The following is a 22547-nucleotide window of genomic DNA, read 5'->3' as shown; positions in this document are numbered from 1 at the left end:
AGTCTTCATGCTCATCATTTATAATTCATTTGCAAACAGAGAACAAAAATATAAAGGAACAAATATTACACCCTTAATAAATACAACTACTGCTCCTAATACGTCTAGTCCACACACACACACACACACACACACACACACACACACACACACACACACACACACACACACACACAGCAAAGATCAAAGCAGAGTCGCATCTGTTGGGTTTGGCTGTTGTTCAGTGTGTTGGGTTTGGTCTCCCCTGATATTTGATTGGCAGCTGAATAGTGATGAAGCATGACATAAAGCGAGTATGTAATAAACACATTTAAAAGCTGGTGTGGTTCCTTTCAATCCCAATCCATGCATTATCAACAGGTCATTGAGTTTAACATTGCACACATGCTAAATAGCCTAATTAACATCAGATCCAATCAGAGTTTTCCCTTCTCAATTCAATGGCTGTTCATAAATGCACACTTCCCTTGCTTGACCGGCTGCGTGTTTAATGAGGGCACTTACATGCACAACACAAGCGGAGATCTTTCACAAAGCAGATTATTTTAGATTTGTGTGTGTTTATGTGCAAATAAACTGTGCTTTAGAGATCGTAAGGTTTGCAGATTTCTCAGTAGCAGCACAAGCACCTGCAGTTTATTACAAGGTTTAATGTACAACACCACAATATAGCTCTGCACACTATTACACGTTCACTTCTTTCATTACATGTTCAACTAGGACAGAGCAAAATCCCATAATGCAATTAAAATGCAAAAATAAAGGTTGAAAAATAAAAACATGAAGCATAAAATACAGAAAACTGCTGGTTTCCGGATATAGTTTCAGGGGCTTGTGTTGTGTTAGTATGAGTGCAGCATTTGCCATCATTGACCATACGATTGTTCTTAATGGACTTGAATGCATGTACTCGAGGCACTGCATTAAAGTGGATTTCCTCATGTCTCAAGAACAGAACTTTTTCTGTAAACATCAGATATTTTTCTTCATATCGTGTGCACTTGTTTTGTGTGGAGTGCCCCAGGGATCGGTTTTGGGACTTTTGCTATTTTCCCTTTACATTAAATGCTTCCCTTAACCCAGATTTTCCAATAATACAGCATTTCAAGAAGGTTGCTGGTTCGAGCCTCGGCTGGGTCAGTTGGCATTTCCGTGCGAGTTTGCATGTCCTCCCCGTGTTGGCGTGGGTTACCTCCGGGTGCTTCGGTTTCCCCTACAAGTCCAAAAACATTGGGTATAGGGAAATTAGGTAGGCTAAATTTTCCGAAGTGTGCGTGTGTGTGATCGAGTGTGTATGGACGTTTCCCAGTGATGGGTTGCAGCTGGAAGGGCATCTGCTGCATAAAACATGTGCTAGATAAGTTGGCGGTTCATTCTGCTGTGGCGACCTCAGATTAATAAACGCTTAATAACGAACAATATATTGCGAAAAGAAAATGTTTGAATGAATGAATAATAATAACAATCACAACAACAATAATAACTATAATAACTATAATAATAATAATAATATGCTTTAAAAGTTTCTAAATATAAAAGAATTGTATTAGCATAAAAGTTCGTGTGCATTTATTTCTATGTTGAATAAAATAAAGAGTTGTTGGAATTCCTATAACTAATGTGCAAAAGTTATATCCCTTTTTACAGTAGTTTACTGTAATCATGATGCCTGCCTTGATTTTTACAATAAAATTGTGAGTACAAAAATTCAGAGTTAAATCCTGTGAAGTGATCCTAATGTGATTTACTGTGAAAGATTACAGTCAGCTGTTGTAAAATGACAGTGCATTATTGAAATGCGTATATGAATTTAAGACAAAAGCAAATGAATAAGCACACAGACACATGCACATTCATAAGCTGATAAAGGTGTTAACATGCAATGCAAAATCTGGTTATTGGGCAAAAAACAAACACCTGTTCCGCTCAGATTTTAAGCTGTTTTTGACATTTAACTGATGAAACATTTCAGGTAAAGCCTTGTATTATATATATTAAGCAAAATCAGTTTATGTTTAAATGCACTTTATGACAGATCTGAGCAAACATTCACTAAGCAAGAATTTTAAAGGACAAAATGAGCATGCATTCAGGAGATGCATGCAGACCAGTAAAATGAAAGTGTCACTATAGTAAAGTAAAATGAATAGTTCACCCAAAAATGAAAATGCCCTGTGGATGAACTGTCCATATAAATTGGTTTCTTGAAAACATCAGTAAATAACAGCTGTCTGTATGCTTTCACTAAGGTACTGTTTGGCACTATAGGAATATGCACATTAATATACTGTATATTGACATTTTCCAGCCAGAAACAAAACAGAAGCATGATCATTCATCAACATTCCAGTAGATGGAATTTAAGTACATGCCAAAGCCAATGCTGTTCATTTATGACATTTTTGTGTTAAGATATGTGATGTGCACTTCATCATGATTTATTCTTTTTTAATCTGGCATTAGTTCTGTTCATTTCACAAAAGAATAAAAATAGATAACAAAATCATTATTGCTCCATGCTTTGACTTGCCGTGACATCTACAAAAATATCTGACGGATTTGGAATTTGCTTTCATAGCATTTGCAATTATCTAAGTATGTCTAAATCAATCAGTCAACCAATTAATTTAATGTGAATTTAACATGAGCAGAATTGTGATGCACAAGCAAATGTTATTAAAGAAAATATATACATAAAAAATTGAGTTATACTGTAGAACAAAATGTAACACACACACACACACACACACACACACACACACACACACACGGTCAAAACTTAAGGTTGTACCTGAATGAGTCTGGGTTATAACAGTTTGATCAGTTGTTATCTAGGAAAAACATCCATTGGAACATTGTGATTGACCAATTAGAATCAAGTATTCTAGAGAAGGGTGTAATAATATTTAATAATGGGTGACTTCTTATTTTTTCCCAGAGATGGGTTGCAGCTGGAAGGGCATCTGCTGCGTAAAAACTTGCTAGATAAGTTGGCGGTTCATTCCGCTGTGGCAACCCCGGATTAATAAAAGGACTAAGCCGACAAGAAAATAAATGAATGACTTCTTATTTTAATTTGTGCAATAAACAGTTCATTCACTAAGACTTTTACCTCAATAAACTACTAATTAGCTGCTTTTCAATAGTAAGATATTAGTTGGGTTTATTAATTGCGTAGGATTAGGGATGTAAAATAAGGTCATACATTTTAAGTGCTTGTAAACAGGTAAAATCTTAATAATTGGCAGGTAATAACTCACACATTATGCACTGCTGTCTTATTACTTAAATTAAAGTGTTACCAAATAAATAAAAAAGCAGAAAAACAATAAAAGATGTACATCTATTGTACATTTAAATAGTAACCTTATTGCCTTTATTTACTTTGATTATTTGCCTAACTTGAATTTAAATGTTGCCATGATGTAAAATATGTGATATTTATTACCTGCTCATCTCACATAACTCTATAAGAACGTTTAAGTTCCCTCAACACAATATTCCTGTAAACTGTTACCTTTATTTACAGGGTTTATAAGTTTCAATATTGACGCTTCAATACCTGAACACTTATTTGCAGAAATGTTTCTTTAAGCTTTGTGAAAACCCGAATCTCTTCCAAAACACCAAACACTGCGTCCACACGCCCTCCCATTAAACCATCAAAACAGTTTACAGAAATCCCTCAAATTCTCCATTCTCAAGCCTCCTTCACAGCATTACCGTCTCCAGCATTATAAAGCACACTTCACATGTTTGCGGTCTCCATTTGTGGTCTCCAAAAAACAAAAACAAATAAACAATAATCTCTAAAGTCCAAGCTATGTTGGCAGAACACACCATGCTCAGCAATCCAGTCTCTCCTCTCAGACCTAAGTGCCTACACAGGAAATCATCATCCAAGGAAAATTGGGAATGTTTTGCTCATGAGAACCAAAATCTACAATAATTGCGTTGGTAGGTTAAACATTAGATTTCAGCGCGGACATCCAAAACACACAATGTTGCTGTTGCAGCACAGGGAGGTCAGCGCCTGAGCGAGCCAATGTTTTCGCAGTCATTAGCGAGGTCACGTTTTGCCATCTAGACTTGTGTAAAAGGCTTTTTTGTAGCGCAGGCAGTATATGATTTATGAATCTCGCATGTATAACTGATTGATCACTCTTTTTTATCAGGCATGACAGATTAAATGATGAGATCAGAGGTGTAGATTGCTTCATGTTGGTTGGAGTGTGTGAGAATGACTCTGGCTCCAGCGGTTTCCTCATCTCCTTCACCTCTTTTTTTTTCGGTCCCCTCTGGAGTAAATAACGTGACATTAGGAGCAAATGACTCGTGTTTTAGCTTCAGGTCTGCTGTTAATGAGGCTGTTTTAACACTCTGCGGTCAGCATGCAGTAGTATGACTTTATATTACACATATAGAGACTGTGGCTTAAGTTTAAAGAAAAAAAAAGAAGAAAAAAACAGGACAAAGTTTTCCTTTATTCCGGTGCATGTTTTACCAAAACTAGCACTAGATTATTTAAAAAGCGTGAACAATATAAATGATGGGGCTCTTCTCTAAAGAAGTAGTTCCTCCACCCCGTTTAGAGCATCATTATGGGCGTTTTACATCATAACTAACCTGGTTCAAATGATGGATCTGCGACAGAGAAACTACAGGTTTTGGGAAACACTCGTCACTTGATGGTTCTTTTCTCAAATGGTGCATCGTACTATGATAGCTCAGCCCCGAGTTACGTCGTTGTTTGGGAACATAACCCAGGCCGGGGGTTCAGCCAAGCAAACTATGCCTGAGTTCAATTCAGAGCACTCACACTTGACAAACGAACCGGAAAACGAGACATCTAGAAAAATATCTGACTTATTCTTGCAGGAGAATGGATGTGGATTTGGAATTTGCTTTCATAGCATTTGCAATTATCTAAGTATGTCTAAAGCAATCAGTCAACCATTTAATTTGATGTGAATTTAACATGAGCAGAATTGTGATGCACAAGCAAATATTATTAAAGAAAATATATACATAAAAAATTTAGTTATACTGTACAACAAAATGTAACACACACACACACACACACACACACACACACTTACAAATGGTCAAGACTTTAGGTTGTACCTGGATGAGTCTGGTGAGTCTGGGTTATAACAGTTTGATCAGTTGTTATCTAGGAAAAACATCCATTGGAACATTGTGATTGACCAATTAGAATCAAGTATTCTAGAGAAGGGTGTAATATATATTTAATAATGGGTGACTTTTTATTTTAATTTGTGCAATAAACAGTTCATTAACTAAAGAACCGGAAAACGAGGGTTGGCATGGTTTGGATAGCCTAATGTGTAATGTAATATGTACTTATATAGCGCATGTATTGTGTATGACCATACACCCAAAACGCTTCACAATCATGAAGGGGGGTCTCTCCACACCACCAGCAGTGTGCAGCTCCACTTGGATGATGCTCCGGCAGCCACAGGGCAGCCGCACCAGTGCTTCACCACACACCAGCTATAGGTGGGGCGGAGAGACAGTGATCGAGCCAATTCGGTGGATTGGAAGGCCATGATGGGGAAGGGCTGATGGAGGGACTTTGGCCAGGACACCGGGGTTACACCACTACTCTTTACCAGAAGTGCCATGGGATTTTTAATGAGCACAGAGAGTCAGGACCTTGGTTTAACATCTCATCCAAAAGACGGCACTCACTGACGTGTCCCCTTCACTACACTGGGGCGTTAGGACTCACGCAGACCACAGGTTGAGCGCCCCCTGCTGGCCTCTCTAACATCACATCAGCAACCTAGTTTTTCCCATGTGGTCTCCCATCCAGGTACTGCCCAGGCTCAGCCCTGCATATCTTCAGGGAGTAACCGCTCTTGGGCTGCACGGTGATACGGCTGTATAAGTGCGTACACCCTTAAAAGAGCTAAAAGCTAAAGACACAATAGTTTAATCAACACTTGCTCTTCAAACAGCAAACATTGCTGTTCTCTACACTACTTGTTCATTCTTCACTTGTTCTGTAATCCTGAACTAATCACAGTATATCTGCTGATGTGCTGTGCTTCTCGTTCTGTTAGTAGCTTTGCATAAAAGGCATCTGCTGTATGAATGAATGTGAAAGTGGCAGGCTGATTAAAAGGCCACGCTACAGCCTCTCAGACAGAACCGCAAAGACAACACGAGAGCAGTGTTCTCTCCCCACATCTCCTTATGCAGAGACACGCACTGAGAGGCCGCCATCATGTCCGTGTTGTACATTACTGCGGTACTTTCTCTCACCACCTGCAGTTTACATTGTTAAAAGCTCTTGCAGAGAATCATAACATCCACCGCTGTTCCCAGTCTTACCGCGGTACATGTATCACTGCGTTGTTTTCTCTTTACGCTACCATATTTGCCAAAACATACTTGGGAAGACAACATTTTTTAGAGATGTTATAAAGTTTTGTTAATGTGGAACTGCTGGAACCCGTGTGACCTGGCCTACAATAAGAAGTGCATGAACTTCAGCTGATGTGAACACTACAGTATTTACATTTAGGCTGAGCTGAAAGTCAAAGTGGCCATCAAAACGGGCCTGATTCAAACAAAACCCTGAGACGCGGCCAGGGAGTACAGCGGTGACCTCAGAAAGAGACAGCAAGGATGATTTAACAATTATTTATACCTCAGATGATTCACTCCAGAACAATACAGATGTTAATATGACAAACTGCATTGGGGGATGTTTCTGACACACAGGTGCAGGTAAGAGCCTTCACTTTGTGCAGCTTTGAGATTCCTGGAAAAACAAAAATACAGATTCACTCTAAAACTGCTGATTTATTTAGCTCAGCGAAGCTTGAATGGCGATGCTCAAAGTGTCTACGTTAGAAATACTTTCTATTTGTAATGTAATGTGTATTTGTATAGTGCATGTAGGATGGAGGGTCTCTAATTCTCTATGGAGGGTCACAGAGCTCTCAAACTCCATCAACAATATCTTCATCTGTTATGAGGAAGAACGAAAGTCTATTAATGGCAGAGATATTTCATTGAACTATCAAGTGAACTATCCCTTTAAGTCTGTTATTTTATCATTATTTTTATAAATAATACTAGCCAACCTCAAGAGTTCTCTTTGTTAAGTTCATCACTGCTGATGTGTCTCCGGCTTGGCTGTGAAAGCACACACTCAGAGCTAAAATTAAATGATGAAGACCTCAAGGCAGGAAGTTGAAATGGTGCTTTTAGGTCTTGAGAGATGCAGGAAAGATTCTCCCGGGTTGGTTGTTGATCACAGCAGGAAAAACGCGAACGAGCTGCGATTTATATCTTCAAGAGCAATAATAGCTGACTAGAGTATTTCCACTGAAGAAGACGTTGAGCTTAATGAAGTAAACAGTGAGAAAATAATGCTTTACTTGTGTCTTGTTTCTAGTCCAAATATCTACAAATTTTTAAAACAAAATACCTTTTTCAGACAAGCAGCTGGTCAGAAATAATACGTCAAAATTAGGTCAGTTTTTCCTTAAGACAAGCAAAATAATCTGACAGTGAGGGGGAGGGGCTAATGATGAAGGGGGAGGAGCAACAAATGAGGAGGAGGGGTTGATGATGAATGGGGAGGAGCAACAAATGAGAAGATGGGCTGATGATAAATGGGGAGGAGTAAGCAATGAAGGGGAGGGACTGATGATTAATGGGGAGGAGCAAGAAACAAAGGGGAGGGGCTGATGATGAATGGGGAAGAGCAACAAATGAGGGGGAGGGACTGATGATGAATGGGGAGGAGCAAAAAAGGGGGAGGGGCTGATGGTGAATGGGAAGGAGCAACAAACGAAGGAGAGGGGCTGATGATGAATGGGGAGGAGCAACAAAAGAAGGGGGGAGGCATTGATGAATGGGGAGGAGCAACAAATGAAGGGGAGAGGCTGATGATGAATGAGGGGAGCAACAAATGAGGGAGAGGGGCTGATGATGAATGGGGAGGAGCAAAAAAGGGGGAGGGGTTGATGGTGAATGGGGAGGAGCAACAAATGAAGGAGAGGGGCTGATGATGAATGGGGAAGAGCAACAAATAAGGGGAGAGGCATTGATAAATGGGGAGGAGCAACAAATGAAGGGGTGGACTGATGATGAATGGGGAGAAGCAATAAATAAGGGGAGGGGCTGCTGGTGAATGGGGAGGAGCAACAAACGAAGAGGAAAAGCTGGTAATACATGGGGAGGAGTAACAAATGAGGAGTAGAGGCTACGAGTGAAGCGTAGGGCCTGCTATTAATAGGGAGGAGTTACTGGTGAAGGGGAGGGGCTGCTGATTAATATGGAGGAGACACTGATGAAGGGGAGGGCCTGCTAATTAATATGGAGGGGATACTGATGAAGGGGAGGGGCTGCTAATTAATATGGAGGAGACACTGATGAAGGGGAGGGGCTGCTAATTAATATGGAGGGGATACTGATGAAGGGGAGGGGCTGCTAATTAATATGGAGGGGATACTGATGAAGGGGAGGGGCTGCTAATTAATATGGAGGGGATACTGATGAAGGGGAGGGGCTGCTAATTAATATGGAGGGGATACTGATGAAGGGGAGGGGCTGCTGATTAATATGGAGGAGACACTGATGAAGGGGAGGGGCTGCTGATTAATATGGATGAGATACTGATAAAGGGGAGGGACTGCTGATTAATATGGAGGAGACACTGATGAAGGGGAGGGGCTGCTGATTAAAGGGGAAAAATGCTACTGGTGAAGGGGAGGAGCTGCTGATGAGGGGGAGGAGTTGATGTTGATGTTGTGGAGTCGCTATTGTACATTAAAGTGGCTTTAGTTATTAATTCAATTATTTACTTTGGAAAGTGCAAGGAAATTTCTCCAGTAGAGTCGATCATGCAGTCTCCTAATGGTAAACATGGTGGAAACAGTGAGAGGTATGTTGCAGTTTGGTCATTTATTTCACTCATTTAGCAACCATTAAACATCATATGGAAAACAGACCGAATATAAATTCAATAAAAACAAAAATAGGACGACACTAAAGTCAACTTCGCCCCATTGAGCTGATCATCCAATCTCGTTTTTAGGAAAGCAAGCCAATATTCTCCTTTACACATGACACAATTGCAAAACTAACTTAAACTATCAATTTGACAGCATAAATACTGAAAAATGCTCAGTGTTGTTCTCAGAATAGACAGTACAGATGTCTTCAGCTCTTTATTTCTCTCCTCAAAGACTTCCAGCACGGCTCACATAATTTGTAATGAGAGTGCCACTGCCAATAAGCAATATCCAAGGAGGATCATGCAGGTCTGGGAAATATTAAAATTGTTTGAAGAGTTGCAGCATCCAATATGCAGTTCCAGCTGTTTGACTTACAAATGGATGAGAAAGGTTAACATCAGCTTTTTTTTTCTTTAATTGTTATTTTCCTTCTTCATTATGTATTAGTTCCCTGGTGTAACTAAGCTCTCGCTTGTCTTCCGGATTTGAACTACAATCAACTTTATATTAGGCATCACCCTGTCTGCTGTGTGTTTTCTTGTTATTTCTAATGTGAGGCTTCTTTAATCATCACATGCAGTTTTACATCAGTACTACTAAACACATATTTTAAATACGTTTATCTGCATGTAATTGTTAAAAATAACCAAGATGTTTGAATAAATCTCAGGTATTTTTACATTAATCCCAGCGAAAAGACTGACTCTAGTAAAAACCAGCCGGCACAGTTCACCACTGTAAAAGCCTACTGATGGCGTTTTGCTGATTTCATCTGTTTTGGGGTGTTTCTCTCTGGTAAATAGCAATAAAAACATCATTAAGACTTTATTGAATATTGAACGGTCTCCAATGTGTGTAGCAGGTTTGGATTTGGGATTGCATGGCACAATAAAATTGCTAAATATCTTGGCCAGGAAGGCTAACTTTGTTGGGTGGATGAATAACAGCTACTGTAATTGCAAGGTAAACACTTCAGGAATATTGGAGAGCAGCGTATATACACATAAAAAATGAGTAGAAGAGAGTGTAAAAGCCACTGGGAGTGCAGCAGTGTTTAAAGGCACTTTTGTTTACTAGATGGCGCGTGTTCACAACAAACAAAGGTGTAGTTTGATGACTCTCTGGCTGAGCGTGGAATCAAGGAGGTTGTGATCATCCTCCTGCAGAAATCATGTTGATGATGATTAAAGTATTCAACACTTATTATCATGATACACTCTAAATATCTGTAAAGTGGCAGTTTTCTGTATTTTCATGCTTTTATTTTTGCTTTTGAGGTGCGTTATAGGATTTCGATCTTTCTTCCAATGATTTTTCACCTTGAAAAGATGTTAAGTGTCTTTTCTGCACATTATATTATTTAAAACCACTAAAATGTCAAAAAAAGTCACTTAGTTAAACTGTAGAGTTGACTGTTCAACATCAGAAGAGGACAGAGCAGAGATCCCATCCCATAATGCACTTCACTGCCATGTATACAACCAAGACATTTGTGAATTACTAAATACAGAAACAGATATGTTTACAGTGCATCTTGTAATATTACTAGAAATATAGTATGTACTTTTATAAAAATAAATATATATATTATACAGTATCTATATTTATAATTATTTATAAAGTTATTAAAACTATTATGTTTAAAAATGTGTTGAAATGAAACTTCTCTGTGTTAAACTAGCACTTGGGGAAAAACATTTCACAGAAACTTTATACCGCATTGTTCTAGTGGTTTTTGGATATTTTAAGTAATAAAAAAAATCCTACATATTGTGTCTTTAAGTGTTTCGTAAAATCTATCCAAACCCTACAATCCACAGTTCTGCATGTCCACAACAGAGATCTGGTCTTACACTTCCAGCAGCGCTCACGCCGGGGGGAACAGCATCATGTCCGTGTTTAAAGGACCGCAACACTATAAACACCTCTGCCAAACCTCAGCCATTCTGAGAGCCTGTGGCCGAGTGCTGTTTACCATCATATCATTGTTATCTTTCTCCTTCTTTAAGAATAATGGAGCATAGGAGGAAAACACTTTCACACAAGAATGTTTCAATTACGTCCACATAAACCTGCAAAAGCCTCGCTGAGAGCACACAGGAATGAGTCCAGGACGGTGCTGCTTCGAGAGCAAACACCAGTTACAGAAACACAACCAAAACATGTCCGTCCCTGCAACACAACTGCGACGGTTGAGCCCTATTAGATGCATACCAGTGTTGAAATGCTATTTAATTTTCACCTCATTTTCAGTCCTGCATGGAGACAGAGCCGTTTCCATGCCTGATGCTTTCAGCATAACTCAAGGTTTGGCTTCATCCTCAGACTGCATTGTGTTATTAAACTGTCATCCAAGTTTTGATTTAGGACTCATATTCGGATGCCCTGTGATGCACTCAAGACGGAGGTCATTGTCTGCTAATCTGCACTTTTCCTGGTCTTTTCGTCCACATTATAACTGAACACTGCCATTCCAGAGAGCATGACAGCGCAAGATGAGCCAGCAACCCCAATCATTGGAGGAGAAACATACAGTCTTCTGGTTTGAGAAGCCGCAGACCCTCGTCTGGTCTTCATATCGTTTTGATTTATGATTAATCTTAAGGGAAACCTCAACAGTGATTTTAATTTGCCACCACCACAGAGATTAGCCGTGTTGTTTCTGTGTAATGCAGACTGGTCAAGATCACTGTTGTTGGGCAATGAGATCTGGCTGAAGCTCAGCGTTTCCATTCATCTGAAAGGTGTTCGGTGAGGCTTCTTAGTTATATTTAACTATTTTTTCATGGTTTTCTATAATGTGTTTTCTCCTGGAGAAAGTCTTATTAGTTTTATTTCAGCTAGAATAGATATTTCATTATTTAAAAAAATCATTTTAAGGTCAATATTATTTACTCCTTCAGCAATATTAGTGTTGGATTGTCTCCAGAATAAACCACTGTTATACAATGACTTGCCTAATTACCCTAACTTTACCCTAATTACCCTAGTGAAGCCTTTACATGCCACTTTAAGCTGTATAGAAGTGTCTTGAGGAATATCTAGTCTAATATTATTTACTGTCATCATGACAAAGAGGAAATTAATCAGCAATGAGTTATTAAAACTCTTATGTCGACAAATGTGCTGAAAACAAATCTCTCTGTTAAACAGACATTGGGGGAAAAATATAAAATAATTACAGTTTAACAGGAGGGCGAATGAATCTGACTCCAACTGTATATGTGGCTGGTAATATATATATACACACACAGTTGAAGTCAGAATTATTCACCCCCTTAAAATTTTTTTCTTCTTTTTTAAATATCTTCCTAATGTTGTTTAACAGAGCAAGGACATTTTCACAGCATGTCTGATAATATTTTTTCTTCTGGAGAAAGTCTTATTTGTTTTATTTCGGCTAGAATAAAAGCAGTTTTTAATTTTTTAAACACCATTTTAGGGACAAAATTATTAGCCCCTTTAAGTTATATTTTTTCTCGCTAATCTACAGAACAAACCATCGATATACAATAACTTGCCTAATTACCCTAACCTGTCAAATTAACCTAATTAACCTAATTGAACCTTTAAATGTCACTTTAAGCTGTACAGAAGTGTCTTAAAAAATATCAAGTCAAATATTATTTACTGTCATTATGACAAAGATAAAATAAATCAGTTATTACAAATTAGTTATTAAAACTATTATGATCAGAAATGTGTTAAAAAAATCTTCTCTCCGTTAAACAGAAATTGGGGAAAAAATAAACAAGCGGCCTAAAAAAATCAGGAGGGCTAATAATTCTGACTTCAATTGTATATATATATATATATATATATATATATATATAAAATGTAAAAACTGCTGAGGTCAATGTTTTAGCCCCCTTAAGAAAGCCCCTTTTTACCAATTGGCTACAAAACAAACCACCGTCATCCATTAAAAGCATGAATAAACATTCTTTAAAGACATTTTAAAAAGTAGTTCAAACTACATCAGGTTTGTGAAACCCTTTGTGATACTGTTTTCTTTTTTAAATGATGTACAGGTATTGGTAATACATACTGTTCAATTGTATTAAAAGCCTAACCAGCAAATTAGTTGCAAATAAAGAGAGCGGGAGATTTTTAGATTTAGATTGGCCTGACTTTGAAATAATAAGAGAACAGCAGGACATCTCCAACACATCAAATGAGGAGGGCTCAGTCGAGCTCTAAACCACCAGATAAAAAAATGAAAGACCACAGACAGGTCCAAAATAAGCTGCATGAAAGATGATGGATCGATTTGTAATTTACTTGTCAGGGTTTTGACAGAATCTGCTCTTGCTCTCACAGGGAAAATAAGAACGCAAGTTAAACTGCAAAACTCCACAGCCAAAAGCAACAACTTTCCCACAACAACTGAATGTAAGTAGAAAAACATTTGCTGTGAGACACCGCACTGACATCTTCTGTGGAAACACCTTCTCCATCATTTCATTAAAGCAGCATTTGGAGGAATTTGCTTATTATTGACTCATGCACTGTAAAAAGCGATTATTTACCTGCCTTTATAAAAGAGTGAGTAAACCTGTCATAACTTGTAACCTATTAAGTTAATTTAACTTCTCATATTGTGCCATTTACTTAAAACACTTAAGGCAACACGTTTGCTCACTTTCAGTAAAGTCAACTGATCATCTTTACAGAGCCAGTGGACTGAACATCAAACAATTAAGTTGTCCTCACAAAAAACACAAGAGTTGTGTTGCTTCAGCTCGTTTTAAATAAGTAGTTTGCACAAACAGTAAAGGTCTTGTTTTTCAGCGTACTTCTCTAAAACCTGTTTATTCTGCATGATGAACATAAAAGGAGATATTTTGAGGAATGTTAGAAGCATGTAACTATTACTATACATAGTATTTGTTTTCCTACTATGGAAGTCAATAGTTACACAGCAAAACTGCTTTTCCCAGATAGAGTTTTAGTCTTGTTTCTAGTCCAAATATCAACAAACTCCTTTAAACGAGAAGCTTTCTCCAGACAAGCAAAAAATATATAGTGTTGTTCACGGAAATAATGAGCGGAAATGGTGTGTGAATGAGTGTGTATGGGTGTTTCCCAGTGATGGGTTGCGGCTGGAAGTGCATGCGCTGCGTAAAAACGTGCTGGATAAGTTGGCGGTTCATTCCGCTGTGGCGACCCCGGACTAATAAAGTGACTAAACCGAAAAGAAAATGGATGAATGAATAATCTTTCTTACCCCATTTGCAGACTCTTAATAATTAAATAATTCTTAAGATTATCTCTTAATTTCGACACTTTTTTTTCCGGAAAAAAAGACAATATCCTTCTCTTTTCTAGAAAACGCTTCTTGATTTACGATTTGTTTGATAGTTGGACTAAAAACAAGACACAAACTGTAAGTAAGAAAAGCATTTTTGCAGTGACTTTAGAAATAGACGCCAGTGGGTACAGGTTTCCAACATTCTTCAAAATATCTTCTTTAGTGTTCAACAGAATAATGCAACTCAAACAGGGTTTAAACAAGTAAAGGAAGTGTGAGTAAATGATGACAGAATGTTGTATTTTTGTGTGGTGTCTCTTTAAGCTGTTCAGGATTTGTCATGGACAAACAGACAGCAGAATGCTGCGCTCTTCACGGATCCCCTTCGGCAAGTGCACTGCTTAAATTATACATCTGTAATAATGGGGCACAACTAAGGCTTGAACAGACAGTTTCTGCTTTGACTCATGTCTGCGCAAACCTGATGGCATTCAATCATAATGACTGCAGGATCATCAGAGATGAGTTGCTCTTGGTGTTTCAGTGTTGTAAATATTTCTGTGGCTCAGCAGAATCAATCCCAGAGTTCAAACTTCAAGCTAAATATCTGATTTACTGACTAAAAAGGTTAATCTGACCTATAATGAAAAGGGAGCTGCTTATCTTGTGCTTATGTATTCATAATACACTCACACAAATAAAGGTATAAGGTGCATTTCTGTTCCTAACAGGACCTTAAGATGCATATTAATTCCTAAAAAGTACAAATGTGCACCTCATAGTATATTAAGGGTACAAAAGTGAACCTTAAAAAGGTATGAGTGTGTAGAATATTCAAATAATAATAATAGTAATAATAATATTAATAGGTGACGCAGTGGCGCAGTAGGTAGTGCTGCCGCCTCACAGCAAGAAGGTCGCTGGTTTGAGCCTCACCCACTGAGAAGGTGCTCCGGTTTCCCCCACAGTTCAAACACATGCGGTACAGGTTAATTGGGTAGGCTAAATTGTCTGTAGTGTACGAGTGTGTGTGTGTGAATGTGTGTGGATGTTTCCCAGAGATGGGTTGCAGCTGGAAGGGCATCCGCTGCGTAAAAACAAGAAAATGAATGAATGGTGTGAAGCCTGAAATCTGTCTCTCAGTAACACCGTGTCAGTGTTTCTGCATAAACGGATCAGGCTGGATGTTCTGAAGCTGCTGAATGTGTTTTCACATGTCGTTCTGCTCTGCTGGAATGTGGTGTTTGGAGATTATATAACTGAGAACAGACTTCTGTTTCCCACCTCATCCTGACTCATAAACTCATCAGCACGCACCAGCACCACCGCACGCACACAAACAAACACACAAACACACAATGACCAACACACAGTACTTCCGTACGCTTCACTTATTGACCTATCAATGCTAAATCAGCTTGATCCCGCTTTTCATTTAAGAGCCTCCCTTTGCTTATTTCACATCTTTTCAAAACAACGGAGCGGAGAGTTTTACATTGACCATCTGCCCATTAAATCATCAACGTTAACACAAGCGCAAAGCAAACACAGTAAACCTGAGCAAACACTGACATCTACAGCCAGAGACTCACACAGAAAACACTATCCAGCTGAAACAGCCTGGTTAATATTGACGACAGACGTTTAGGCAGCAGATCTCCTCATTTACTCTTTACGCTGATGGCTTTTAACAATCATCTTGAGCCTAAACTTCTGCATCAGCATCAATTTCACAAATTACTTCAGATTTATCAGACTTATTAGCCAGTCTTATTGTTCTTTAAATATTTACAAAGTCACAACTAATAATGATGTTTAGCGCAGTTTGTCCTGCTTTATTTTTGTAAACGTAATGTTTTTTATTTAATTATTCAGTTTAGGATTGTCGCCTGTTGTTGACCAATGACTTGCCTAAACCCAATTAAGCCTTTAAATGTCAGCTGAATATTAGTCTTGCAGAATAACTAGTAAAATATGATGTACTGTCATCCTTGGATGAAACTAATCAGTTATTAAAACTATTGTGTTTAAAAATCTTCTCACTGTTAAACATCACTCGGAATTCTCGGGCTGCGCGATATTGGAAAATTCAGGCATTGCGCTATATAGTTTTCCTGCCGTATACATTGCAATATTACTATCACCAGATGGTTTGAATAGCGCTATTTTGAAATATTTCACTAAATTATATCGACTGGAATAATTCAAACATTTTCTGTGTGGTGCATCTGCATAAATTATAATAAATTACAAGCAAATATAACTCAACTGAGATACAAGTGAAGTGAACAGTGCTTTGGTTTTGGTTTTCTAACTAGCCCAATTAAACATAAAATAACATCACTGTAGAAAGATATACATTTTTTAAATTATGTTTAATAATATCTTTATCTATTGCTGTGTGGAGTTTGCATGTTCTCCCCGTGTTGGTGTGGGTTTCCTCCGGGTGCTCCGGTTTCCCCCACAGTCCAAACACATGCGGTACAGGGGAACTGATCAACTACACTGGCCGTAGTGTATGAGTGTAAATGCAATAGTGTATGGGTGTTTCCCAGTGATGGGTTGCAGCTGGAAGGGCAATCGTTGCGTAAAACATATGCTGAATAAGTGGCGGTTCATTCCGCTGTGGCGACCCCGGATTAATAAAGGGACTAAGCCGAAAAGAAAATGAATGAATCTTTATCTTTAATAAACAATCTAATCTTGCAATGTGACGACTGCAGATTTACACACTGCGATATCGATGCTCAAATGATATAGTTTTACTAAACTACATGAATAGGCCAATTCAGCCTTCAACTGTACTTACTGCAACATAAAACTAACACAAAGCAAAGCTGCCATCTGCTGGCTAAACAAAGACCTGCAGAAAATACAGAGATAAATGCTGTTAACCATATACAGCAGGAGTGTCCAAACTCAGTCCTGAGGGCCGGTGTCCTGCTGAGTTTAGCTCCAACTTGCCTCAACACACCTGCCAGGAAGTTTCTAGTATATCTAGTAAGAGCTTGATCAGCTGCTTCAGGTGTGTTTGATTAGGGTTGGAGCTAAACTCTACAGGACACCAGCCCTCCAGGACTGAGTTTGGACACCCCTGATATACAGTATATCCAGCAGAGCGACATGGAGATCCTTTATTTATTTTTTGAAGGACCACATCTACATAATAGATCAAAAGAAATATTTAAAAATGTATTAAAATGATGCAGTTTATTAACAGAATCTGTGAAAGTAAGAAAAAATATAATAATAATACTTTTCCCAGAGATGGGTTGCAGCTGGAAGGGTATCCGCTGTGTAAAAACTTGCTGGATAAGTTGGCGGTTCATTCCGCTGTGGCGACCCCGGATTAATAAAGGGAATAAGCCGACAAGAAAATGAATGAATAAGAATACCCAGCAGGAAATCTGTGCATTATTCTGGCTTCTCTCTTCAACAGTTAATTTTATTTTAAACAGTATAATCCAGTTATTTAAACACAAATGCATTGAATTATGACCAACAAAACATCCTCATATGTGCACTCAACAAAACAGCAATTGATTTTAACCTGTTCAAAATGAAACAGGGAAGAAGCACAAGTGTGAATGATCTCACATCCCACAGAACATGGACCAGACTTGACAAACACCATGCATGAAAAAACCACTGAATAAACCAAAGAGAAGGACACAGATCTTGTGTGGAGTGGGTGAAGTCACCGCTGGTTTAGTGCTCCAGTGCACTGCTCAATACATCAACCCATTTCCAGGCTCAAAGCAGTCTGAATAACTCATTTCATCAACTTCACTTCTTCAGAAGGCTGTTAATCGCCTTTACTTCATCACTGCTCAGAGGAGCAAGGTTGTATCCTCTAAGCTCAGGTTTACCTGTGTAAAAAACCAAGCAAAAGAGGAGATCAGATGCTCGGGTATTTACAGTTTTAGAAGGCATTACTGTCAACTCTGTTATTGATTCAACAATCAGTAGCAGATTGAAATGTTCCCCATCACATTTAGCATCATTTGACATTAATATTGCGTTCAGTTTACTGTAAACTACACATTTGGAGTATAGTCCACTTTAAGGAAAGCAAATGGAAAATGCTTGAATTGCTCCCGCAATCCTGAAATGAGTCAAACATTTATGATTGAATAAGGATGCAGCATTAGTTCAGCCGTGTTTTGACATTTCAGTGCTACAAAACCCATCTGAAACATTAAAGCAGAGAGATGCATTTAAATTAGTGCTGGGCAAACAATCATCATAACTAAATCACATCCAAATTAATGTATTATTTATTTATTTTGTATATATAAATACACAAACGCATGCAAATATTTGAGAAAATGTTTATTTAGATAACACTGTAGTACACTGTAAAACCAAACAGTCAACTTTATGAAATGAATCGAGTGTAGTTAACTCAAAATTGACTGAAAGTTAATTCTACTCATTTGAAAATTGAGTTCGGAACTCAGTGTTGAAGGTGATGAGTTCATTAAATACCTCATTACTTCAACTTAAATGGAGTAAGTCCACAGGACTCATATAGATCAGTTTTTTTTTTTTTTTGGTTTGTAGCAATCGGTTTCTTTTTAACGGTTTGAGTTGCCTTAACTTATCGAGTTGTACAGTACTCAGTTGGTTTAAGTTCTCTTCATCTATTTAGTTTGAAAGTGCTCAAATTGCTTTGCTTACTCAAATGGATTAAGTTCACAGCACTCATTAGAATTAGTTTTTGAACTTAAATAGTTTGTTGCAATCAGCTTCCTCAAATAGTTTTAGTTACCTTAACCTTTTGGGTTTTACAGAGTACAAACTATTAATAATTTATATATATATATATATATATATATATATATATATATATATATATATATATATATATATATATATATATATATATATATATATATAGTCACACTTTACTATAAGGTTTATTAGTTAATGTTAATTAATGCATTTACTAACATAAACAAACAATACATTTACTACTGTATTTGTTCATGTTAGTTAACGTTAGTTAATGAAAATACAGTAGTTCATTGTTAGTTCATGTTAACTCATGGTGCATTAACTAATGTTAACAAGCATGGATTTGAATGTTAATAATGCATTAGTAAATGTTCAATAATGATTAATAAATGCTGTACATGTGTTGTTCATGATTAGTTCATGTTAGTAAATGCATTAACTAATGAACCTTATTGTAAAGTGTAGCCATAAATTTAAATATCTATGTAACAAAATAGTTTTGTAGTTTTGTTTACATGTATGCAAGTATCATAAATATATAATAAATATAAATATAATACACACACGGGCGAAGCAGTGGCGCAGTAGGTAGTGCTGTCGCCTCACAGCAAGAAGGTCGCTGGGCCGAACCTCGGCTCAGCTGGCGTTTCTGTGTGGAGTTTGCATGTTCTCCCTGCGTTCGCGTGGGTTTCCTCTGGGCGCTCCGGTTTCCCCCACAGTCCAAACACATGCGGTACAGGTGAATTGGGTAGGCTAAATTCTCCGCAGTGTATGATTGTGTGTGTGAATGTGTGTGGATGTTTCCCAGAGATGGAAGGGCATCCGCTGCGTAAAAACTTGCTGGGTAAGTTGTCGGTTCATTCCACTGTGGCGACCATGGAATAATAAAGAGACTAAGCCGACAAGAAAATGAATGAATGAATATTACACACAAACATCACAAATAAACTTTTATTTTGGATGTGGTTAATCTTTGTCCAGCACTAATATAAATGCTTTTTAAGTACATAAAAATACTAAGACGCAGACTAAATAACACGTCTTGTCTTCGGCACAGATGTTTACACCATTTATAAGTATGACTGAGCAAGAGACTGATGAAGCAGCTCTACCTTGTAGCTCATTGAGACGGTTCACTTTCGCTTTCAGTCGTGTGCGGAGGTCTGTTATTTCCTTATCAAGCTGCTCTTGGTCTGTCAGGAACAGTAGAACAGCTCATTTATTAAACACAGTGGCACATGTGAAGGGTTATTCACACAAAAGCACAGCTGAAAAAGACACACTCACCTTTCAGGATCATTGATCTGGTGCTTTCTTGAGGGAATTTGATGAACATATTTCCAAAACACACCTTTACATTATCTAGATTAGATCGGATTCAATTTTATTGTCATGTGCAGAGACAAACTTCAAATGAGAACCAGCATTAGGCAAACAAAATAAGATTACAGAGCAAATGGCATCATCTATTAGTTTTGCTCTTTGTAGAAGAAATCTGTGTTTATTTTGTTCTGAACATCTTCTTATGTAAAATACAATATGTGTTTATTGAGGTAAAGTTTGTTTTATACACACACATTCATTCATTTCAACAGTGTCAGCTTGTGACTCCCTCTCTATAATGTTTATTATGCTACTTTGAATATTTGGTCAGAAATGGCATGTAAATATGACTTCAAAACAACATCCGCTCTATTGAGCTGACTGTGAACAATACTGGACTGTGATAGTCATTGGCTGCTAATATGATTTCACTATTTATAATTAACAGTTTTCTGAATTTATATTAGGGCGACATGATGGCTCAGTGGTTAGCACTGTGGCCTGACAGCAAGAAGGTCTCTGGTTTGAGTCCCAGCTGGGTCAGTTGGTGTTTCTATGTGGAGTTTGCATGTTCTCCCTGTGTTGACTTGGGTTTCCTCCCTGGTGCTCCGGTTTCCCCCACAGTCCAGACACATGCGCTATAGGGGAACTGATCAACTACACTGGCCATAGTGTATGAGTGTGTGAATGAGTATGTATGGGTGTTTCCCAGTGATGGATTGCAGCTAGAAGGGTATCCGCTGTGTAAAGCATGTGCTGGAATAGTTGGAAAACTTAGTTCATTCCACTGTGGCGACCCCTAATGACTAAAGGGACTGAGCCCAAATGTGCCAAAAAAAAAAAAACTTTGTAAATATAAAAAAGTTGTGTGTTTTCAGTGGTTGGAGTCATGATAACTTACTTTTCTTTGTTTGAATATCCCTAATATTACATATATAATACAATCATATTAAATATTAGTAAATTATTAGATTTTGGATACCCATAGGATGATTTTTTAAACCCATATTCACAAAAAAAGGTGCAAAAATTCAAGCCATAAAAACTAAAATGACAACATAGTGAACTGAACTGATAAATCATGAGTAAAACAAGTTAATTAAACATTCTAGGGTAAATTACAAAAAATAAACCTGTAGTAAACATACCGGGGTGTTACATTAGGTGTGGTTATAAGCTTAATAACCCTATTACTGACACATTATAAATGAAATATTTATTACTTTGGAAGATACGTGTACTTATATATGTGCTTTATACGTAGTACAAGTTTTATACGCATGACACTGCATCCAACACCAAGCATATGTGCCATTAATGCATTATAAACCAGTATTCTGTAGTCTGTACTCGCCGTTTGGTGAGTTGTTTCTTAACGCGCTGAGAGCTTCTCGGTTTCTGTTTCTCCGCACATCCAGATCCACAATCTGTCACATGTCAACCACTTCAATAAACACCACATATAAAACAGAAATTACCCGATAATTGACTGCTCCTATAACTCAATCGCACCTGTTGTTTGTCGGTGAGTATGTCTTCTGCAGCAACCTCTACCTCAGTCAGATGCTCCAGTACCCGCTGCGCGCTTTCGTCCATGCTGAACTGTGCGTGTGTTATGCGCTAGACGAAATAAGTCCGACTGAGAGTGGAAACAAGTTGTGCTGTATTTTCGTTCCGGCTCACAGCGACCATCAGCTCCGACTTCAGATGTGAGATCCACAACGAGGAAAACAAACCTGATATTCGTAAAGTAAAGTAAAAAACTCTTCAGGAAAAAAAATGACTCAAAAACGCAGCAATAAGAAAACTGCTAAAACGTAACAGGAAATGCTAACTAAATAAATGTTCAACTATGGTTCAGTTTTATAAATAATTATTAATAATTATTGTCAAAACTGTCTGTATAGATGGACGTTTGCTGCTGACAAAATAAATTAAATTAAAATTAATTAAAATTAAAAAATAACATTAATAAACCGGTGAGGCGGTGGCGCAGTAGGTAGCACTGTCGCCTTACAGCAAGAAGGTCTCTGGTTCGAGCCTCGGCTGGGTCAGTTGGTGTTTCTGTGTGGAGTTTGCACGTTCTCCCCGGGTTGGTGTGGGTTCCCTCTGGGTGCTCCGGTTTCCCCCACAGTCCAAACACATGCGCTTATAGGGGAATTGGGTAGGCTAAATTGTCCGTAGTGTATGTGTGGGAATGAGTGTGTATGGGTGTTTCCCAGAGATGGGTTGCAGCT

General features: G+C 38.0%; 2 protein-coding genes across 2 annotated transcripts in view; one reads left to right on the top strand and one right to left on the bottom strand.

Moving 5' to 3' along the window:
* Nucleotides 1-22547, top strand: part of poc1a (POC1 centriolar protein A) — a 521349-nt gene that overhangs the window by 376377 nt on the left and 122425 nt on the right. The gene's annotated exons all lie outside the window — the stretch shown is intronic.
* pdrg1 (p53 and DNA-damage regulated 1) lies at nucleotides 16919-21941 on the bottom strand. Its single transcript, NM_001017757.2, has 5 exons — nucleotides 21823-21941; nucleotides 21665-21737; nucleotides 20275-20349; nucleotides 20100-20180; nucleotides 16919-18119 (listed from the first exon to the last, which is right to left on the bottom strand). The coding sequence occupies exons 1-5, from the start codon at nucleotides 21904-21906 to the stop codon at nucleotides 18037-18039; spliced, it is 396 nt and encodes a 131-aa protein (NP_001017757.1). The 5' UTR covers nucleotides 21907-21941; the 3' UTR covers nucleotides 16919-18036.

The sequence above is a fragment of the Danio rerio genome, chromosome 11 (assembly GCF_052040795.2).
Source record: "Danio rerio strain M-AB ecotype USA chromosome 11, GRCz13ab, whole genome shotgun sequence".
In the NCBI taxonomy this organism is placed as follows: Eukaryota; Metazoa; Chordata; class Actinopteri; order Cypriniformes; family Danionidae; genus Danio; species Danio rerio.
Note: the sequence above shows the minus strand (reverse complement) of the source record. Positions and strands in the feature narration are given on the sequence as shown.